The 24117-nt window shown below is 40.6% G+C and overlaps 1 protein-coding gene across 1 annotated transcript in view; it reads left to right on the top strand.

Moving 5' to 3' along the window:
* The first annotated feature begins 8975 nt into the window (after positions 1–8975).
* LOC139120460 (uncharacterized) overlaps positions 8976–24117 on the top strand; it is a 31882-nt gene continuing 16740 nt past the window's right edge. The window contains exons 1-9 of the mRNA XM_070684908.1: positions 8976–9278; positions 14279–14451; positions 14950–16644; positions 17813–19099; positions 19892–20053; positions 20379–20521; positions 21003–21101; positions 21358–21564; positions 23835–23933. Of these exons, the coding sequence (XP_070541009.1) occupies positions 14301–14451; positions 14950–16644; positions 17813–19099; positions 19892–20053; positions 20379–20521; positions 21003–21101; positions 21358–21564; positions 23835–23933 (3843 nt within the window). The 5' untranslated portion in view covers positions 8976–9278; positions 14279–14300. The remainder of the gene's footprint in view (positions 9279–14278; positions 14452–14949; positions 16645–17812; positions 19100–19891; positions 20054–20378; positions 20522–21002; positions 21102–21357; positions 21565–23834; positions 23934–24117) is intronic.

Raw genomic sequence — 24117 nt, forward strand, 5'->3', positions numbered from 1 at the left:
CAAATTTTACATCAAGTACTAATCCATGTGTCTGTGTATAGACTCTGAAGCTCTCTCTCTTGACATTCCATACTTTTTTATGATTTAGCATCAACTTGACACATTGTACTTTTTACACTTGATCTTTCTCTGTTCCCTTTGTACTTTATGCTTTGTCCATTTTTGAGAAACAGTGCCTACGGCACTGTATCGCCCCGTGACTCCAACTATCTCTCCATCAGTGGATTACCCAATAAAGTGCGCCCTCATGTGGTGAATATGATAAATTGTCAGGATAGTTTGTATGCGTGCAACACACGTATCCATGTGCTTGGTGAATGGTTTATCCCGTTCAACCCTCGAGTCCACACCCACCATTGAAATCAATAGGTTTTAGGTTAAACAATTGTGATGAAAGGGCTAAACAGGAAGAAAGGAAATGAAGTTGTGAAGGGCAACTTCCATCTAAAGGTATGCGCCTTGAAAGTGAAAGAAAAAAGTTTTACTCACACTTTCCTCAAGGAATATTTCAACCATTCTCTTTCAAAATCAAGAATAAAAATCTGGGTTCACCGTGCAAATTTTGGTACTACAGACACAAATTACCCAAGATTTAACAATATTTGGAATGCAATATTGTCGCCATTCATGTGTTAACTCTATAAGTAAAAATATAATTTTCGAAAAACTAAGACTTTGAAAAACTTTCTTACACCAAGAGCTTTAAAATGAACCCCAACAAGTGGTAGATCAGAAAAGAATTGTAAAAGTTTGGGAGTCCAAACACCTGTCCCTGAGGCACATTCTACCTTAACGAGTAGATATCATTTTTCAAATAATGTCGCATCCTGAGGCTGTTCTTTTCAGCCAGTAAACATTAGGTGTACAAAGTCACCTTGGTAACACCTGCAAGAATATTCATCCAGTTCAAAAACAAAAGACTTCAGTTTGCATAGCTGTTGCAAAGTTGATGTTACACACAAAACAATATCATTGCCATAACATTTCTAACACAAACCTTGCTCTGTGAAAGCAATGTACTGTCACATCGATGCACAGAACATATGGCTGACTTGATATTGAATGCGGCATTTAAAGTCCAGTGTCATATATATCAAATGACGCCCAAAATATATCACGTGTTTCAATTGAAAGAAACTTGTTCACATTCCTTCAGTATTTGTATAAGATGCAACAGCCTGTTTAGAGTTCTACTTGCTGATAGTGTGATAGTGTCAGGTCTGCTATGTGCCTCTCTAAATATTCACTTCATGAAAGTCATGATTTTTCAATTCAAAGAATGAACTTTCTCTTTTGATGAGAGGATTACGTGACATTTTGGAACTTCTATCAATTCCTATGCCGCCGCCAGCGGCGAGAGGAGGCGCGCTTCGTTCCTCGCCGCTCGCGGCGCCATCGACTGCTAAAATTGGTACTTTGGTAAAACTGAAGCAATTTATTGCGCGCCTCGAAACTGAAAGACGTAGATTGTTGTTCAAACTTTCCTCAAGGTTATTTTAACCATTCTCTTTGACAAAATTCCAATTTCGGTGCTGGCGAAACAAACTACCTGACATTTACCGACATCTGAAATTCAAAACGGTTGCTAGCTACAGTACAGTACTGAGCTCGAGGTTTTGCCGTCCGACCCAAATACCCAGGCAAAACCTCGAACTACTGTATTGCAGCTAAACGGCTGTTGTCCTCTTCGGAGAAAATTCGATTTTCGATTTTCACGAAAATCAAGATAGAAAAATTTCATCAACTCCACGAACTTCATAGTGGGTCCAAGCGAACCCCTGATCAGAAAAGTACTATAGAAATTTTAAAGTCCTACATAAGTACTGGTGGCATATTCCACCTTAACACAGACATCATTAGTCTAGACTCAAAGTAATCGCCCCGAGGGCCTTGCAAGCGAGACCTGCAGCTGGGTACTGGCTGATCGGTTGACTGCTATTTTCCTTCTAATTATTTTTACATTGTCAACAATTTCTATCTGTCTCATTGCCTCTCACAGGCAAACAATGCCACGGTACCACATGAGCCTCAACTCAAGCCTCGGGCTGTTTAAGTCGCCCATCGTTCTAATCAGTCGATGTTCTGCAATAAATATATTACTTTCACCAGGACAAGAACAAACGGAGAAGTGAGACAGTAAAAGCACTTCCTCTGTCTATGATCAAACGTGTTCACGCAGTGTCTCATGCTATGGAAGTAACAACATATTCCTCCAAGACTTTGGAAACAACCCACACAAGATTAAAGCATCCATCGTAGCATTCGTTGACTCCATCTTGACGAAACATAATTCAAACAGCACGTTACTTTGTATATAAGCTAGACATACACCTAATGAACGCAGCATCAACAAAGACATCAGTTGTGTTTTGCGACTTTATTTATGAATTAATGAACTCCATTCTTAATTTAAGGTAGAATTTGCCTCGGGACAGATATTAGAACTCTCACATTTATACAATTTTTTACCCATCTACCACTGGTTGGGGCTCATTCTAAAGCTTTTGGAGTAAGAAAACGTTTCACTGTCTTAGTTTTTCGAAAATTCTATTTCCCTTTAGGGTTGAATCAGGGATGGCGGCCATTTTGAATTTCGAATACGGGTAAAAGGTAGGTAGTACCAAATTTTGCTAGGTTAACCTGATTTTTATTCTTGATTAGGTAAGAGTATGGTTAAAAAATTTCATTGAGGAAAACTTTAAGCAAAAGTTTAAGTATTTCTCTTTCGAGGCGCATACTACTTTAAAGCTCCGGGCCATGTGTTCTTGAAATAGCGTCTTGTGGACACAGTTCAGGAGAATCATGTCTCGATAATATACTCGAACGATGACTCAATCTACGCAAAAACAAACCTACACACTGACGAGAGAAGTTTTTTTGGGGATGATTATTGTAACCTGTCTTTTAAGAAACTTTCAATAGTTGCAAACAACTGACGTCTTTTAGCAAGTATCTTCGAGAAAAACGTCGCACGCAGACGACAATGAAAGAACAATTCGGCTTGCACAAATTACAACCCTCGTAAGGCAGTTAAACGGATCGTTTTAGTTCGATGGTAGACAGGTTTGGCTACATGTTTTACTTGAACGTGGACGCGAACGTCACGAATTTCGGCGATGACGTCATTGACTTGTGCGTAAGTTCTCGACGTACACGGAGCCGGCGTCGCATATGTACGTGGGTAGGAGACAGCTGTTTTCACGTAATTTGTAAACGTGTAAATGTATTCTCGTCTTTAGGTAGCAAAACATGATATAAACTGTGAATCATTCATACACGTTGTTAGTCGGATATGTGATAGTGACATACTCAAAGATATTTGTGTATTTTTCGTTATTTATATTTGAAATTTCTTTCGAAATTTCGTCGATTCGCATAGTCGTCCCCGGTGACGGCGTATCCGGTAACCATCGAGTTAATCCCTATGTATGATGTTGATTCTACGCCCTCACATTTACGTAAAACGTGTAGCCAAACCTGTCTATTATTTGCGAGTGCCACACGAACCACAGGGGATTCAATCTCCGATGATGACGATGATGATGATTAAATATTTAAAAATGAAGATAAATAAACATATATTTGGACTCAGTAAATTTGTTGTTATTGTTGTTGTTATTGTTGTTGTCGTTGTTGATACTATTTGCAGAAAAGAACAAAGTATGCGCTGCAAATTTCAACACAGCCTAACTATAGGCCTACATGTGCGTCGCAAATTCAACACAGCCTAACTATACATGTGCGTTGCAAATTCAATACAGCCTAACTATACATGTGCGTTGCTGCCTAACTATGATGTGCGTTGCAAATTCAATACAGCCTAACATTACATTGTTAGGCTGTATTGAATTTGCAACGCACATGTATAGTTAGGCAGCAACGCACATGTATATAGCCAAGACGGAGTCAGCTTGGACTCTCTGTTGTGCCACGCAACAAAGTAAACGCATTCACTGACGTTTTTTTCAGACAGAACACCCATCAAACGCCATCAAACAATCGCACAAATCAAACAAAAGATTCAATTTGTATCCTTTTTGTAACAAATAATTACGTGTGCAGAATTTCTCTACAGACGGATTAATTGGAAACACACTGAAAACATTCATCATTCCAGCGAGATATACATGTATACTGCAGACTGTAAAATGAAATGACAGAAAAACCGCAACCGTCTTTCTAGGGTTACCTGGTTCGTTCCCAGGAAAAGGACCTATTTCCAAGGAAAAACTACATGGTCACGTAGCCAACTTTGCGATAAAAGCAGAAGCAATCACCAGGCGTAATTTCCATTACTGCGCGCAGGACAGCATATTGCTTATTGTCCTCAAACAAATGCCTGAATATCGGTCTTTTACATAGTCCGAAAACATACTCAGCTGCGTTGAAGTCAGGCGAGTAAGTTGGCGTGAAAAGGTACTGTATTCCCATGTGATCCAAGAATTGTGCCAAAAGTTCACCTCCACGATTGTGATGAGTTGGGCAATTGTCAACAATGACGACGTCGCCAACCATGAGCGAAGGAGTAGGCCTACCATCGTCCATTACCGAATTTGCTGCCTAGAAACGAATCAGTGTCAAACGCCCCATCCACTACGTTTGCATGACCGCATATGGGCGCTGACAAGTAGATTCAGCGTTACATTTGGTTGTTTAGCGTACCGCTGTATTTCAACACAGCGAGTGCCGATAGCTGCATTTCCGTACAGGCTATTACAAACTCCCGGATAACTAAATCCTGATTCGTCAAAAAAAGAGAGAGTAAGAGATGGCATTCAATTATTGTGTCGATGGTGAAAAAATACAATGGGTTTGAGAATGAAACAAAAAATATGGTAAATCCTGTACAGAAAGAGCTTGAACGGCGCGGTATCGCGTTTCCTGCGCCCGAATCTACATAAACGCCCGATCGAGGATGATGTTAGCTTCGGCGAAAGTGGGATAGCGTCAACCGAGCAATCTCCGCAGCACGCAGCTCAATTTAGATTGCTGCCTTCGTATTGCCAGTACTACACATCTTATCCGTATTGTGAGATGCCAACTTCATCACCGTACGTCTATTATCAATGTCCAGGTGACATTCCAACAACAGCGAGCACACCGTCAGCGACTGTGACTTTGACCGACTCCTCCACCCCTCTCCCGCTAAACACATCAGCGACTAGTATCCGTACCGATGAATGAATCCCAAAGAACCTCCACCATCGTATCCACAAACACCTTGAGTGGCAAGGAACACGACTGGTATTGCCAGGCTTACGAACTTCTTGACATTTTCTTGCATGTTCTTGTTTTAAAATTTTAGTCTTTCTATAGACCCTATCCATGCTTAGGGTCAATTTTTCCCAAAAAACGGAACGCCTTCATTTCTGACTTGGATAAAATCGTTGAAATATTGAAATTTAACTTTTTTCATTAGTTTTTGTTCTGAACATGGATATGTTTATCTAACATCCATGGTGAAATCAACACGTTCAAAACACTGAGTCCTGGTAACGCCAGCACGCCTTTTCAACAAACAAGATTTCATGATATTTGCTACATTGTCTGTATGTTTTGTCTGTAATAAACGTCAGTGGCTACGTTTGTTTTGTTGCGCGGCACGAGAGAGAGTCCACGCTGACTCCATTTTGGCCATAGTTAGGCTGTGTTGAATTTGCGACGCACATGTAGGCCTATAGTTAGGCTGTGTTGAAATTTGCAGCGCATACTTTGTTCTTTTCTGCAAATAGTATCAACAACGACAACAACAATAACAACAACAATAACAACAAATTTACTGAGTCCAAATATATGTTTATTTATCTTCATTTTTAAATATTTAATCATCATCATCGTCATCATCGGAGATTGAATCCCCTGTGCACGAACGGGTGACGTGACGCGTAGCCACACGATGATTTGTGCACGTGAACGTGTACGCCAACGCCAACGTGGATTCTGCACGTTCACGTTCACCTAAAACGTGTAGCCAAAGCTGTCTATCGTCACGTGTGAGACGTGGAAGAATATTTCTAGTCACGAGAAATACTTTTCGGTCGATATATTTCACCTTTGATTTGATGAATCTGACATAGTTTAGGCCTAACTTATAATGCTCCTTGGAGACAAATACTCAGACTCAAAAAAAAGTTTGCAATTCTTTTCGGACTGAAAGTTTCATTGAAGAAAGTTTGAGCAAAAGTTTAAATCTTTCACTTTTGAGGCGGTGAATGTTTTTCTTACTCCGAGATCTTTAAAATAAGCCTTAACAAGTGGTGGACCTGAAAAATTTGAGAGTCCGAATATCTGTCCAAAAGCGCAATTTACCTTAAAATGGCTTCCCAAATCGACCGTTTCGTTTAAATTTCATGAAAATGATAAAATTTCAATAATATTACACGTAACTTGCGTTTCTACTTGCAAGTCATTGTGAAGTATGCAGAGCATGATACTGCGCCGCTACCAATACTGCATTGATAGGCGTTCGTCTACCATAATTGTTTATATATTGAAGAAAGCATATGGCTCTATGTACTGGGTATATTTCATGTTAAAACGTCGAATTCTGTTTAAAGCACTAAAAAATGATACAAGATGCTGAATAACAATGCTAATGTAAGCTCGAAAACAAGATAATGATAAAAAGAGGAGGACCTGGAGCCGTTCCGAGATGTGGTTGGTCACTTGCACAGGGATGAACGGTCGTTTCTGGACCATGAATTCCGTTCATTGAGTATGATAAGGGCATTTCACTCAATGTAATAAACGATCGAGATCGATGGCCAGAATGGGGGGAGGGTGGCCTGTGAGTTGAGGGGCATGCAACGGTGGCATGTGATGACTGTGGCCATTAACGTGATGAAGAGATGTTGTAATAATGGGAACTACATTTAAAAACACGTCAACAAAAACGATTATTTTTCCCCGGGGAAATTTTTAGCATTATACGATTTCACTTGGTCAGTTATCTCTATATCTCTCTATCAATCTAAATTAAAGGGCACTTGACCTTTGACACGCTCCTTTTGTTGTTGTCCTTGCATTAGTAGTCTGCTATCACACATTGTCTCCGCAGCGTGTTTGGTTACAACTTCTGACCGTGAATTTGTGGAGCTTCTAAAATGCCAAAATTAACAAGGCATTTGCTTCAATACGCGTGGTCACGCGATTTGATGATCCTTGGTGCCTGATGTGAATCAGATGTAATTTCATGTCGTTGCTAGGCAACGTTGTACTTGAAATGTGAAATGTTATTTCCATGGAAATATTCCGCTTTTCTATTCATCCTGGATTGAACACTCTTCGCTGTCAGTGTCGCTTTGCTTCCAGTTCGATAGATGTTAACAAGTTCAACCGCAGTTCCGAATATCTTGACCACAAGGTAGGTTTATTCGCTGACTAATTCGAATATCTTGACCACAAGGTAGGTTTATGCGCTGACTAATCCGAATATCTTGACCACAAGGTAGGTTTATTCGCTGACCAATTTGTGGCATAAAATTAACCCCTCAGAGCGAAGACGCAAAATGAAAGCTACTTCCTACGGCCCTTCATTCATCCATCGACATAAGAACAAAGCATGACGGTCAGCCTATCATTAGATGGTTTGCTTTCTGTATTGTCTGCCGTTCCGGCAAGAAAGGTTATTTGGCTGTTTTTGCTTTCACACGCCAAAGTTGGCCTAGGAATGCTTCCTTCAAAACATCTATTACTTTTGAATGAGTTCACCTCTCTCTCTCTCTCTCTCTCTCTCTCTCTCTCTCTCTCTCTCTCTCTCTCTCTCTCTCTCTCTCTCTCTCTCTCTCGATGTGGTTGCCCTTCAAGATGTATTTCTGTATTTTCATCGAAGAGGTTAACAAAAATCAGTGAGGAAAGATTCAAATGTATCCCAAAGTATTGACCAACTTAAAGGGCCATTAGCCGTACCTTTTGATGGTTATTTTCATTCTTTTTGTTTTTAAAATATCACTGCCGTTTCTTGTTTCTCAAGGCATGTTGAAATACATAGCATTCAACATGTCAACTCAGCCCATGCACGTGGAGACTGCACAGTACTAGTGAATTTTAGTCCACATTTATATTCAAACGTAAAAAGTAAACCTGTACTTTACTTGTACGTCCCGACCAGCTGAATGGTGGCTTTCAAATCTTGGGGGAGGTAGGGGGACGGGTTGAACAAGAACTTGAAGTTGACACGCGATAGTATGTGGATAGTGGAAGATATTCAAAAGTTATAGCTTCTGGCCCTTTAATAATATTTCAACAGATTTATTAATATTTAATTTTCCTTAAAGTCATTTAATATACTAAAATATAGCACATTAGAAATATATATATTCTACGAACAAACACATAATTAGGATGGAAAGATTAGTCCTAAGGGACCGTAGCTTGACAGGTAACTTCTACCATTATTAATCGGTCTACAATGTGTTTTAAGAAGTTCACCAACGAAGATGTGATCTATTTGCCTGACTTTTATATGCAGCAGTTTTCGACGAAATTGAGTTTTCGTAACGATACAAATGTATCTGAGAGCTGAGATGGAGCGTTGATCTTACTGCAGTGTATAGGTCATTTATTTTCGTGATTCGCTACAAAGAAGACTGAAGGCTGTATTTTATCGTTATGTACCCTGTGAAAAAATATCACGGGCTGAACGTGTTTGCCAAACATAAAGGGCGCCTCTAGAAGTGAAACGCGTGATAGTAATGGATCATTTAGCTAAAGGTCCAACCAAAAAAGAAGGTTTAAATATAACACGTGCCTATACGCGTGTTGTAAAATGAAATTAATCTTATGATGTCATTACAAACCTCGCATCCGATGGGCGACCGAAAATAAAGAATTAGTTTAGTTTTAAGCAATAATAATGGCATCATAATATTATTATAGTATAATCTCTTTCTATTGCTGCTATAGATATTTGTGTTAAATTGTTGTTGTTATTGTATCGTAAGGCAATCAAATGTTGACACTTTCCTTGCAACTGTAGATCGGTGTTCACTGCGCAGCCGTTAAAGACACCGTTTAGTCACCTCGTGATGAATAGGCTTGGGTTGAAGAATAGAAAACCGGGCCGACTCCTTTGAACGTGCCATGCGTGAGATCTGGGCAGCACAATACATCTGCAAGAGCGCATTTGAGAAAGTGACGTAGGAAGCAGCATCGAATCTACAGTGTGTCGATTTGCCACTCTAGATTGTGTTTGCAGGGGATCCACTGTGCTCCATTGCAGCAGAACACCCGGCTGCACAAAGTGATGTGAGAAGTTTTTAGAATACGTCTTATTGCAGGTAAGTCGACGTCGACGCGCTTCGTACGGATTGCACTGCGTAAACAATACTGGGTGAATCAATACACATTCACCGCTCAGATCACCTGGTGACCGGAATTAACGATAGTGGCTATTTGCCAGCTCAATCCAATACACCGAATTAAACGTCGAATGGTTCACCAGGTTATGACACAGGGCCTGAGCCCACGATTTCTTAATTGACGACTCTAACACTTTCCCCAACTACAAGTATAAGATTACACTCCAACTAAGTCCTTACACTTGTATGTATGGTCGCTCTCTCCCGATCTGCGCAGGGTTAATATTCCACATATACTCGTTACATAAATGCAGTGAAAGTGAACAGAAATTGTTTTATAACTCAGAAATCGCGAATTACACTCATATTTGTGCCCCGGCCAAATGCCGAAAATAACACATACTATATTTACGTTCGGTTGCCATAGCGTGAAGAATACAATGCCGGGTCTATCCGCCATGTTGGAAACCACGTCGATAGATTGATCGATCACCGGCTAATGGACGCACTCATGAGTATTGTTGGTCAAATCCATGGACGCTAATGGATACAGATGGCTGTTGTCGATGTCATCGACTGCAAAACGAAGCAACGGTAGCTAGTGGTCAAATTTCACATGTTGTACATTTGTATCGAGTCTGTAGGGTTCCACTATTGAGCACTTAAAACTGAGAAACGCTGGCAGATTGCGTAACGCTTTCACTGTCGTGGCGAAGTGGACAAAGCGTCCATCTTGACAGTATAGATGCATCAACTGCATGTTCGTGCAGGCATGCCGGCGTAGGAACAAAAATTATTTAGCAAAATCTACTGACTGAAACACATAGCCAGCCTATGGGCAGAATATCCCAAACACTATTGAGACGATATCTCATCGTTTTTTTTTATTTCCTTTGAACATGTGAAAAGAGATATGAATTTCCTTTATCTGCTTGAGTCAAAATGGTAAAATAAATAAAGAATGAATCGATGGAAGGTATATACAAAGCCTTGCACTTGATATTAACATTTCTGTATGAACACGTTTTCCAAAATTGAGGCGTGCATTAAAGTAGAAATACAGGGGATTGAATTCAGAATATGTTTAACACCCATTGAGCATTTTTTATTAGTAATGGGATTATCTTTTGATGATTTTTGTCAACGTTTACCAATACAGATTTGCTTAAACTATGGAATTTCGAACATAAACTGAGAATATATTTGAAAAGAAACCTTCCTATTTATGCTGTACGATTCCTTCGGCGTAGACCTAAATGCGCGCATAGATCCAGACTTGGTCCGAGTGGGTGATTTTAATAAAAAAGTTAAAATCATAAAATCATTTTCAACAGTTTCTATTGTGTCTCTTCTGTTTCGTTACAAACCTGTATGGAATTAGGCAGCCACGTCATGAACTCGCGGTATATGCTTTGTCAAAACATCATATTCAACCTGCGGGTTGCGGAAATGACGATATTTTGAAAGACAGCTTTCCAATCACCAGACTACAGACTTGGTTCATAATGTGATTAAAGAAAATTATTGCAACTTCTGCTATATGTATAACGTTATTTTAGCACAGTTATGGCATCCATCTTTGTTTTATCTCGACATTGCTCGTTTAGGGTCAGGGAAACAGAAATAGTAAATTTTCTGGCTTTCTTGTAACACACTAGAGAGCCAGGTGTTTTATTTTACGCATGGCGTGTTGGAAATTACTTAGCAGTAATATTGACATCATCGTGAATTCTTTCAAAGTCGCTCCGTTTGTCTTTATTAATTTTATTTTTGTATAACTTTTGCTTCTCCCGGGTACATTTTATCCCATGTTTCCTTGATGCGTTGTTCTCATCATGCGATCTGCAATCTACTTGTCCTGTTTCACTCTTGACGAGGACAAAATTTAAAATACAGATAAAACACGTTGCGGTGCAACTGCAGCCGTGCAGACGCGCTACTGTGCTATCGAGCCTTGCACTGAAACTTGAATTTTCCATTAGAAAACTGACAACGCCAACAGCTTCGTATAAAACAACAAAGAGTAGGCCTACACAAAGATGTGCCTTTGATGGTTCTTGGACTCAGCCTAAGTCTATTTTGTAGAGTTCTAACTTTGCCACACTGAACAAAATAATTTACTGCTTTAATTTTTTTGCTGTAATTTTTTTACGTAGCTCGACAACGTATATAGATGCCAAAACATATTTGTCTTTACAATTGCCGAAAGGATTTTTCTGTATGGTGCCGTAATACTTCTGTTCTACTGGCTTGGCATAGTGAGCTGCCTACAGTCTGTAGTATCTTTTGAAATTGTGAACGAAAAGTAAAACCGAAAATTAAGGTTGCTCAAGCTTAATCCCATGGATAAATGTTTGTTTGTTTGTTTGTTTTTCGTAAAATGCTCTCTAAAATGTCGAAGCCCGGGCAGTAAACTTCCTCTTAAACTGATGTTCTCCATTTCTTGTTGAGTTGCCTTCTAGCTTCGTAGAGTTCTCCGGACCCAGCAATATCTCTCATTTTGATTTTCAACATAATCACATTCGCTGAAAAGGAATGCCGTACATACTCTGCTTTTCTTGTCGTCAGAAAGCGATTTTGTCCAAAAATGCGTCACTTCCGACACTGACCCTATTCAACATTTCTAGTCATACAATCAGCGTGGAACCGTGACGTCAAGGAGTGTAGAAATATCACGATTCTCTTATAAAGTGAAGAGATCGCATCAACCATATTGCATCGGGCGGTGTCATCGAAGAGAAAGATGTGTGCTAGCGCTTTGTAGCTTTATTTTAAAGAAAAAACCTTATACATGTAGTGAAAAATATATTTGAAATACCAATGTGAAAATGCTTATGTGAAACACAAAGACATACATTCCATTATTTAAAACTGGCCACGTAATGAACAAGATAACAACACCTGACATTTGTAATAATTACAGTGTTTATATACATTGAAAATTTTACGAAAATGTTGCCTTTCACAGAAGCTCATTATGTCGAATATCTGTTGCAGTGCTATAGATGAAGACACACGCAATATATATATATATATATATATATATATATATATATATATATATATATATATATATATATATATATATATATATATATATCCCATATTACACAACTTCATATGAAGGATCACTATGGACTTCTTGAAGAGTAGAAAAGGCAATATTCGAACCCGATTGAAACCATCGTATTCTGTGTCTTTGCGTCACCGACGTCATCAGGGATTTGCCTCCGGGTCGTTTGCTACACGACTAGATTTCGTTCCAATTTTTGTATGATCTCCTCCAACGTGGAAACTTTGCTGCGTAATGAATAAGAGGGGTCAAAAGGTCATTATTTCGTTCTTGCGTCAGTTGCGATGATGTACCCCCAGTACCTCGCAAGACCGGCGTCGCTGTTCGGTCGGTACTGTTCAGAATTTCGTAACCAATAAATCAACAAAATTGGGTCTTATAACGCTAAGCATGCACAACACGTTTATTATTATTTTGGAAATTCTTGCCACAACGTGCACCTTGTTACGTTCACCTGTTCAACCTTTGACATACCAGTTGTTTGTAATTACTAGTGACCCTACAGAAAGCCAGAGCTTAGCCGGCTATCAGAGACACGATTCTGTTACAGCATGTTCGCAATGGCTGTAACGCAACTCCTAGGTAAACACATAAATTATGTCGATTTACTCAACCGAAGAATTTCGGAGGAAACAGAGCTTACTCAATGGAATGTGAGAGAAACAAGCGATTTAATTGAAACAAGCTTATCCATCAAGTGCGGCATGTATATTTTTGTTAAAATTATTGATAAATCTTCAACTTGATATCACGCGTTGCCTTACTTAAACGAACGCAAGTGGAATGCGGTGCACCAATAGTTCAACCAGTCATCAGAATTTTAACATACGAATTCCTCAGTTTGTATGCAGACATATTGCAAACACCAGATTTTGCACAGGACGAAACTCATTTTAACCGTGTGCAGACCATTTAAATTCGCTAAAGGTCCATTATACATGTTAAAATTAGAGGCCATTTAAGTTCACACCCAGTGGAGTGAGCTGGTCAAAAGCGAGTGGTATACCCGTTGCTTGGGTAATTTATTGCTAATTTATCATAATATAAAATCGAAATTTTGGCGTGAAATTGTAAAAACTTAAGGGAATTTTTCTCTAATTGAGAGCTCGTGCTTGTTCCAACCATGCTGTATTGCGAATATACAATCATTATTTTCAAGCAGATCGCAGTTTTTGCGCCATTGATAAACTGGTATGATGTAACATTAAATATTCTCTTAACACCCCGCCATTTACGCTTCGGCAATGTCAGTACGTTATATTTCAGCTCTCTCCCCAAAGTTCCACCACGTCGTCAATATGACGACAGTACAGTTGATACCAGGTGTCTTTCAGTGTCTCGCATTCATCCGTTTGTTCTTCGAGCAAGCTTTCAGAAAACAACATGAGGATTCAATGCAAGGCAATTTATCCGGCTATATGTGATTCAATAATCGTTATCATTTATTTATTTTTTCATCTATTTACACACCAATGGGGGTAGTCTGATTTACAAATTGTAATTCACATCAGAGCCTTCAAAGTATATATCCCTCGGTAGAAAATCATCTGAGCAAAAAGCATATCACGCAGCTGAATGGGAACAGATGAGAAAAAATCAATATAATGAAGAACCTCCATACTTAAATTTAGTAAACAAAAAGAACAAGCAGTAGAGTTTTGAATAATGACGTGTTTTCCATGTTTCTTGTAGAAAGAAGCACGATAAATGAAAGCTCCTTGTCAAGTAGATGCCAGTAGAATGATGTCTTAAAAGAAGGCGCATATAACTTATTATATTGTGATCATTATCAATGCTTTAATGTGAATCATCTATAAAATAGTGGCATGGAGAAACAGAATTCAGATCTACATTCCATATGATAACAAAATATACGTGAACTTCCATGCTTGACTTTTCATTCCAGTGAGCACGAAACAGAAGCAACCATGGGTTGTGGAGGCTCGAAGCAGCAAGTCGACTCCAGGGCGTCCACACCTCGACCGTCACAGCAAAGGTCTAGACCAGCTTCGGTTAGAAGTCATCATTCGAACAAGTCAGTTCGATCAAACAGACAATCGAGACCGGCCAGCAGAACAGGTGATTCATATGAACTTCTGAGTACTTTTTGCATTTTAGCTCTGCGTACCGTGCTGTGTGTTACCGGCGTTATACGGCCTCCCACCAGAGAGGGAGGCCGTATAACGCCGGTAACACACAGCCCTGCCACTCAGAGCTACTGCATTTTGCTCTCAGTTTACTTTTGCTCAATGGGGCATGGACTGTCGATCGCGACGACCGTTGCACGTCGACATTGTATTGAAATTGTGTATTTCAGTGAACATGTATTTATGTTTGTATTCATTGTGTATAGCAAGGGATGAAATTTGCCCGAGAAACATTAAGTAAGCACAGTCTCTGTGTTCAGCCGCCTTCCATGCACGAGGGCGCAATTTCTCGAGAGGCGCACTCGCATTCTGTGTTGAAACGGTCACAACATATTGAGATAGAACAGCGGAAATAGAGCTTGCGAATTCTCTCGTTGACAGTTTCCAACAGTTTCTTCAACACATTCTTTATTCTGTTCTATGTGTCTAGAGCCCGTAAAAACTGAAGAAGAGGAGCCTACCGTTGAAGAAATCACGGATAACACATCACTAGTCCCGACACCTGTTAAACCTCTTGACGAAGCAGATGACAACCTTGAACTTGAAGAGGCGTTGAGACCAAAGACCGCGGAAGAAATCAGTGCGGAGCGCCGGGACAGTATAACAAAATTAGTGGACGAATTTGAAGAGATTCTCCTCCCTGAAGAAGAGAACAAAAGTCGAAATGACGACTGGATTGGCCCTCCCCCGAGCCAGTTGATCGAAGAAGACGAGATACTGAAGGCTGAGGAAAGTTTTCTTGGAGGTGATGACAGTACTCTCCCACCGAAGCAAGATGCGGCCGAAGAAAATGGCATGTCAAAACAAGATAATGAAGTCATCGAAGACTTAATTGTACCTGTTCAGGAGATCAGGCTGGGCGAAGATGAAGAGACACTCCCGCCAACGGAAACGGTCAACGGAAATGATAGTCCTGATTTTTGGGAGAATGGAACTACAGAACCCGTAGAGAAGGTGGGAGAGTCGGAGACGTTGCCAATTGAAGACACTGGTGGTCATGGTGATCTGGAAGACCCTGCAATCGAAAAGCGAATGAGTGAGAGTGCTGGAGAAAGGCAAGACCCAGAATCTGGCGAGGCGGTTGCCATGGAACCCACTGAAGAAGCCGAAGATTGGAGCAAACAAGAAACCAGCGAAGAGGTAACGTTGACAACGAATGACGTCTTGGAGGAGGATGGTCGGGCAGAATCGAAGGAAGATGTCACTGACGCAAGCGAAAAAGTAGTTGACCTTGAATCCACAGGGGCCGGTGAAAGCGCCGAGGAAGCATACCAGCCAGAATCCGTGGAAGAAGTTGCCATAGAAACCAGCGAGAAAATGAATGACCAGGATGTAGACGATGAGGCAAAGGGAAATACTGAGGAAGAAAAAATGCTTGAATCGGCGGGAGACGCTTCCGTGATCACAGAGGAAGAAGGAAACAAGCTGGAATCAAGTGACGCGGTTGGAATAGAAACAAATGGAAACGGCCTGGAAGATAATATTCAAGAGTCAGAAGTTGTCGCTGATATCGACGTTGCTGCAACCACAGTGGACGGTGGTGGGGGCACCGAAATACCACTTGGTGAACATGCAGTGATTGATAATGACGCTGAAGAGCGGGAAGTACCGCAGCGAACACCTGACGGTGGCAGAGAAAGTGGAGGAAAACCAGGAACTCCAGTCAATGGAAATTGGACGACTGAAAACGAGGCTGGAGCAAACGAAGTACCGCAATCAATACCTGACGATGACGGAGAAACTGGCGGTAAACCGGAATCTCCAGTGGATGGAAATTTTAAAACTGAAAACGAGGCTGAAGGGAAGGAGACGCCTATTGCTGATGTAGGAGAGAATGAATCCGAGCCTGTCGAGGGAATTATCGAACAGTCCGAAGAGCCAAGTAATGATATTGACGAGGCTGCGGAAAACCCGAGTCCTATAAACAATGAAGATGACGACGTACCGGAAAATGATGAAGAAAACAACGCAGAAGTAGTCGACGATTCTGAACCCGCGCAGGAAAACGAAGCAGGATCAGCTCCTGATCAAGATACCGCTGTCGGGGAAGTGGTTGCTTTATCAGTGGTTAATACATACACTGATGACATAGCTTTGCCAGAAGAAGCAACAAAACCAGTCGCAGGTAAAATGCCGTAATATTTCAATTTTGAAAAAAAAGATATCATTTGCTAATCAGCGTATTTTTTGAGGTCTTCAAATATTCAAAATTACCGTTTATGTCAAAGTCTTGCCCTTAAATATTGGACACGATTCCCCATAATGAATACATCATCTGCCCAAGGGTTCCAGTGTGACCTTAAATCATAAAATGAAGAATAAATAAAGGCGTGCACTGAATAGGAACTTTGATCGCCATAAACGTTGTGTCCAACATTGGGAAAGATATATTCTGGAGGGTCCACGGTTGCCCACGTTGTCATCGTATTTTCATCCCAAAGGGGTAGAGAATGAAAATATCAATATTATTATCAAATATCGTCTCTGGGTCTTTGAACCACCTATCTGTCGTTCAATAAAGCTTGACACTATGCTAGTATATTTAAGCAATAAAGCACACCCAGCGATGGTATACCAAGAGATTTTGACCAGTTCACGACATATGTGCACGAGCGATTGCGAGTACATATATGAAGTGAAATGGTCAAAATCGAGTGGTATACCGTCGCTGGGTGTGATTTATTGCTATTATATTATAACAGTATATAGAAATTCTGGCGTGGAACGTCATAAAAGGACTTTTCCTCAAGCTGAGAGCTGGTGCGCACGGTCAGCCGTGGTATATCGCCAATATACCACGGTTATTTTCGCGTCTCGACCAATCAGATCGCTGTATTTGCACCATCAATATACTGGTATGATATAATTAAAGTTGTCAGACTGTCCAGTAGATTTTGCACTTCCCGGTGGAAATAGATCTTTATTATGTACAGTGAAAGACAAATAACAATTGCTAAGTAGAGCGCCGACACTCGTTCATCAATTTTTTTGTTTTGAGCGGTTAATTTTTGTTTTTTAGAGCTTAAGTTTGTCATAAGGAAAATTAATGTAAAATTATAGCGCTTCAAGGGTTTGCACACTTGAGCCAGAGGCAGATTTACCAATAGAGAAATATCTTCATATTTTCCTATCTTTTTACTCAAATTTCGATCGTCATGACTCAGCAAAAGACTTGATGGGTGAAATCCAAAATTGATTGGCGAGTGTTCTTAGTTTGCTCAGAGTCAAGGCTACTCCCAACTTCCAGGGTTTCTAATATTTATTTTCACGCTGTCGTTTTTTCGCATTCTTAGATGGTGTTCCTGCAGTTCGTGGATTTGCTCGAAGCACGTGGCCGGTTCGGTGCTACCTTGACCTGACTGAGTTCAGTGTCAATGCCTCGTACGGTGGCTGCGCATCCCTCGTACTCGTCTCGTGTAGTTACAACGTAGCGGAGAATTCAACAACAGAGATTTTTCTCTTGCGCTCTGGCTTCGACATGAACCATTTTCAGCCGACCAGTCTCATCAAATTTCACGCCGGACACTTTGGTGCCGAAAATGGTCTCGAGACGGATGAAGAAGGAAGGCTTATTGTCCATTGTCTGTTTGGACACAACTACGCATCCATGTTGTGCAATGATCCAATTTATGGCAACGGACTCTATGGACTAACATTTCAAACGGGTGATGAGGAGATATACGACCTTCCCTTCAACGTAAACGAGGGTGGTGGTGGTGGAACATCTTTGATATTCTGCAGTGCGGAGTTACCGGGTGCCGGTGACACTGAAGTGGTTTCTGCGGTTTATGTTCTACGGTCCGGGGTTGATTCCGATATCTTTCAAGTGAAGAAGTTTTCTGAGCAGGGCACCGATTCGTGGAAATTCGAAGTCGCCAGTGGCGGCACTTTGCAGATCAGTGGTCCGTCGCGCAGCAAAGTTGCACTGTTTCACAATCGCACCGATGCTGGAGTTCAGAATGACTCAGACACGCGGACGGCTAAAGTCGTCCACCGCCAGGCTTACCGTGGCGACGATGAAACGGAATTGTTGCGTCATCTACCGAATCACGCTCTGGTATTGGTGTTGTGTTCTTCAAGCTCAGGAACAGAGGACAAGACGACAGCAGCATTGTATATGGTCACAGTATCAGCATCGGACACAGACTCCGTCAACGCAAAAGCTGAGTTTATTGAAGGAAGTACGAAATCGGCAGATTCGCCCGACCTCTGGACATTCTCGACCAAGGCGGGAACACTTATTGTCACCGGACCAGAACATTCGTGCAGGTATGGCGTCATTTGCAACATACCTGTGGATGGTGATGAAGAAACGTCAGAGTTTGGCTGTTGCCTGGCAACAGGCAATGCTCAACCTATGAAAGGAAGCGTGGCAATAGATAAAGAAGCTGTGACAGGATGGGTTTCAGAAAGGAGCCGGATATTGGTGACTCACGACGAAACGCCCCTAGCGATGTTCGAAGAAGGTCAATTAGTAGAAACCGGGGACAATAAGTTCGCATTCCAAAGGCAATGGAAGGAAGAAGAAAAGGCAGCTGGACTTTCCCTAGTGCGGGTGTTTGCAGTTCAGAGTGACCAAGGTAAGAATAGAAATATGATCTGCAGCGCTTGTGAGGGGTTTAATAGTTGATCTTTAAGAATAAAAGAGAAACTGCGAATCAAGGAATGTACTTGTATTTAGGAATGACGATTTCTGCAACTGTCGATGGTCATATTAACAAATGTAGAGAGCATGTATTGAGAAACTAGAAGAGGAAATATCTGCCAAAGAAGAAGAATGGATCTTGAGTTGAATCATAGTGATATATTTGACTCGTTTTCTAAAGTATGACACACAGAAGAATTTAAGTACTGCTCCAGGAAAAAATATGAAAGTGGCCAAGGTCATATGGAACTCATACTTTTTTTATCACGCTTTTCTCGAGAAATCTATAAACTAGGATTTTTTCATAATCTGAAGTAAAAACCGTAGGTCATCATGCCAAATTTTGATTTTGATAAACAAGTTGCTACATTCAAAGATACTGATATTTGAAATTCAAGATTTGCCATTTCTGTCTTTGTCAAATCTATCGGGTAAATGTTGGAGTTTGTATTTGTACGAAGCAAGCCGACCAGCAAAGTTTTGTGAAGCTTTGGAAACCACAAATCCGTCCAGGGGTGCTTTTTTGCCTCTTGTTCGTTTCGACGTATGTCATCGTCCTTTCCGGTAGGACAAGCAGAATGCTATTTTACGTGATCCAGTGTCTTTTTCATCGAAGTTTTCAACAACACCAATCGGATCTTTCATGCCCTGTGATATCACTGCCGCTATGATAGCAGAAGACAAGACACTCACTCATGTAATTGACTATATGTTCTTCCATCAACAGAGAAATCTGACAAGTTCATTGAACTGAGTGGGTCGCCGTGCCATTTGGTCCGCCAACCAGAAGGAGTGCTTTTCGCCATTAATTGTGCAGGTCCCAGCTACCAGGCAATAAACAATATAGTATATGAGAGTGACCATAAATACTACAAGAATTATGGACTAGGTAGGACAAGTCATATGTCTCACATATCAAGATAGTAGAGCCCGTGTAAATTCACATTTAAGTATACCACATCCCCACGTTGGTGTTGTACTCAAGACGTTCAGTGGTCGCTGTTATACAGAGTCCTATCTATACTTATGAGCGCACAGATAATTCGGTTTTTCTAAATTCAGTAATTCTTGCAATTTGTTTTATACCTTACATGAGATGTGTGAGGACAAATCACTATTGATAAAACAAAGGTTTAAAGATTTGGTATAAATTATCTGCATTCAAGTGCACTGTCAGGGCAACTTATCTAAATTACATGGTCACTTTCCAACAGAATCGCAGTCGAAGGCTTTCGGTGGCGTCAAACCAACGGCCAGTATCTATCAGCTGTTGACAAATACCCAGGATGGTTTTATGCACCGTTCTGCCCGTAGTACCGGTGTGGAAGCCACACAAGAGCAGAAAATAGAGTATAAGGTCTGTTTACCATTCCGTTATTCCTCTTTCCCAATATCATTAACTTCAAGCGTCATTTACTTCGATAATTGCAAGTACGTTTCTCCGTCATCTTGTGAAACGTGGAAAACCGATTCTTCACGGAAATCAATGCAATTAAGCGTACACGGCATGAAAATGACATGATAACTTACATTACGAATCATAAAATCTGTACGAAAAAAGATCATCACGGCACCTTTGTGTGTGACAATCAGTCTTGAAAGCCGCATGAGTCAGCTGTATTATTTAGTCGAGTGGAGAAGGCACATTATTTAACGTCCTTCTGATTGGCCTTTGTGGGTGGCCTTTCTTTCTGGTATTTGATTGTCACATATGTGACTTATAAGTTGAGCAGAAAAAAAAACATCCCAGGCTTCAATGTTATCTGTATTTTGCCATATCAATGATCATACTTCATACTGATAAACGTCATGTCACGTTTCCATTGTGTATACTATAGATTCCAAATATCCCGGATGGCAATTATAAAGTTCGAATGCATTTTGCTAGTCTGCAGAGGCCGACGTGTTACATCCAGGGACAGGACATGAGTCACCAGGTACGATTCTGTAAAATATACCTTAGTTTATATCGGCGTAACTTAGTTACAGTTAAGGTGAACGAAAAGAAACATTCTTTACCTACACGCTTGCAGAAGATGCATGTTGCTAATAAGATTACCCCAATAGACAAAAAAAAAATGTTTCCTCCGCATCAACAAATTCCAACGTACAAAGGTGAAAGACAATTGCCGTAGCATCAACTGCAGGAGCTCACATTTTTAACCCTTTGAAATTTTGCTACCGTATCACCAGGTTAGTTCACAGCTTGATGCCACGAAAGAAATAACGCCAGGCTACACAGCATGCCAGGTAATTCTCCCCATACCAGTCACAGATGGCGCTCTACACCTGTCGATGCGTAACGTCATGTTGTGTGGATTTGCTGTGACGACAGACAACTACGAAGAGCCGGATGTGGATGAGCAACATCTAAAGTGGGAAAAACAAGAGAAACAAAAGGTAAGTGACGAATGTGCTGATTAAATGAATTAATTCACATAGAATCTGAATTATAAGTATCAAGTATTAAATAACTGACATTATTGCACTAACAGTCGGCGCTGTGAAATAAATCTATCTATCTATCTATCTATCTATCTATCTATCTATCTATCTATCTAATATATCGCCCTGGAACAATGTCTGCTGCAACTCTCTCTCTCTCTCTCTCTCTCTCTCTCTCTCTCTCTCTCTCTCTAATGTAATATTTTGTTCGTTCGCCCTGGAACAATGTCTGCTGCAACTGGACTGCCGAGTCGATAGCTAGCTCGTAGGGAGCGTTTAGTTATAATGGCCTGGATGGGTCGACAAATTCTTCCTGCGCATCAGTCAAAATGAGTGAACCCCCACCCGTTGCCCCCTAATTATGAGCCCCCCTTTTAGGATGACAAAATTTCATGACCATTCAATTGCTTAATTGCTCAGATTTTGAAAGTAACACTGGCCATTACAGGTGCATAAATACAATATAACATCAATGGAAAAGAGATTTTATTCCAAGATCCCGCTCTTCTTCCAGAACTTGTATACACTGTATACTGTGTCTCGAAAGGTTCAAAAGTTGTTCATCACTTTTGCAGCTGTCAATTTCATTGATTACAACACTATCATCCTCTTCCCGGCAAAAAGCTTCGAGTCACTGTCACTATCTGTATTTTGAACAGTCTCTAAATAATTTATTACATTTCTCTGAGTTTCCATATTTTTCTTTGCTCTCCTGAGTACACCACAGGTATATAGCTACTTTGATTTTGTCTCTTTTGTCCCCTTTGGTTGACAGATTGTGATGAATTAAGTATTTGTTTGGACTGGCCGCAGTCACTTGGATTTTCTTGGCAGCAGTTACTGCCTGGTGTGGGCCATCGCGTTCACCCTCGATCTAGGGGACAGCCTACTTCTAACGTGACAGTCTGCTGTTCTGTTTTGGTATTTATATGCCCACAAACTTGGAGCAAGTCCAGTATTTGTTCAGATCTTGTACATATAATGTAGATATCGTGTACTTCTCAACTGATATTGAACCAAAAGTTACATGGCCATTTCCGTGATTCCTTGGACCACACGTCCTGATGATGTTTCTGTTGATCATAGTGTACCAGGTTGATAGAAAACTCGGTAACATTCAACCACATTTCCAACGGGCCTCACTACAAAGGGAAATTGTGCGTTTTCACACAGATGCATTTTTTCAGAGGAAAATGTTCCCTCGTATCACCAAAAATGCCAGGATGTAAGGTCATAAAGGGGTCAAATGGCCAATTTACAGGCCCAGATACCCATTACTCCTGGGCTAAGGAGAACGATTTGAAAGTGAGCTTCGATAAAAGTGCCTAAAGGTATACTGTCACCTGTTCCAATTTCGCCACAGTTACCATGGAAAGAGAAAATCTAACCAATCACAGATTTTAAGCGGGTGGCCGCTTTTTAAAAACAGCGCCCTCACATGGGCATTTTGAATACCAAGGAACGCCCCTTTGACCATATATTTAGACTACAGGTATACCTTTAATCAAGGACATGCTCTCTGATGGAATACTCTGGCCACAATATCATAATGCTACCTGAAGGATACTTTACTATATAGTATATACACATACTTATTTTAAGAGTAATAATATGAAAAGGTATATTTATGTATTTCTTCCTTATCGCTTATTGACATAAAAAAACAAAGTCATTGAAACTTTTAATTTATATTACAGACTTTGTGTTCATTTATCCTGTCAGCTCTTTCCTGAAAACTGGTCAGATAGCAACAGTAGTGCCAAACAATTAACAACACAAGGGGAGCCTTTCAATGTATGCCTGGTTTAGATTACACCTAATAATTGTCTTGCCCCCAGCGAGCTCAATTTACAAGAAAACCAGCCTGTATAGAGTTGCCAAGGCAAGATATTCATGCGACAGATAATCATAATTTTATTCAAATTTGCCGTGAAACGACTTCAGAGAATGAAATCATGCCGCCAATAATCACTTTTATTTCCCAGAATATTTTTGAACACCGAAACTGCTTTTTGACGGGATTGATACTTATGAAAATCAAGTGACCTTCCGTCTCTGTGCTGTGTGAAAAATACACGACCCCCTTTGCAGTTTTTAAATTTAAGGTACCCGGACTTTGCCGGCCCATCCCCGGCCGTAATAAGTGAAGGCTCCCTTACATTCTACCGTCGGATAGTACACTTGAAAATTGAACGCTCACTTTTGTTTGTATCCTTCACCTGCAGCTTGCGGACAGCGCAGACCTGCTGCCCCGAACACTTACGAGAAAGAAAATTAAAATTGCTGGTTGGTCACCGAACTTCCTTCAAAATGCAAGTGGCGAGGTAAGAAACTTTCTCATTTAAGGCTTACAAGTCCTACATTGGTACATTAGTTAAGCAAAACTCTTGCTGACAGACTCCACAAAATACAGAAAATTGGGATATAAAGCCCTAACAACGCCATTACGTTTTAATATCAAATTGTGCTTAAAATATTAGAAAAATGGTCAAGTCCTCGTAAAACATC

Source organism: Ptychodera flava, chromosome 20 (genome assembly GCF_041260155.1).
Source record: "Ptychodera flava strain L36383 chromosome 20, AS_Pfla_20210202, whole genome shotgun sequence".
Classification (NCBI taxonomy): domain Eukaryota; kingdom Metazoa; phylum Hemichordata; class Enteropneusta; family Ptychoderidae; genus Ptychodera; species Ptychodera flava.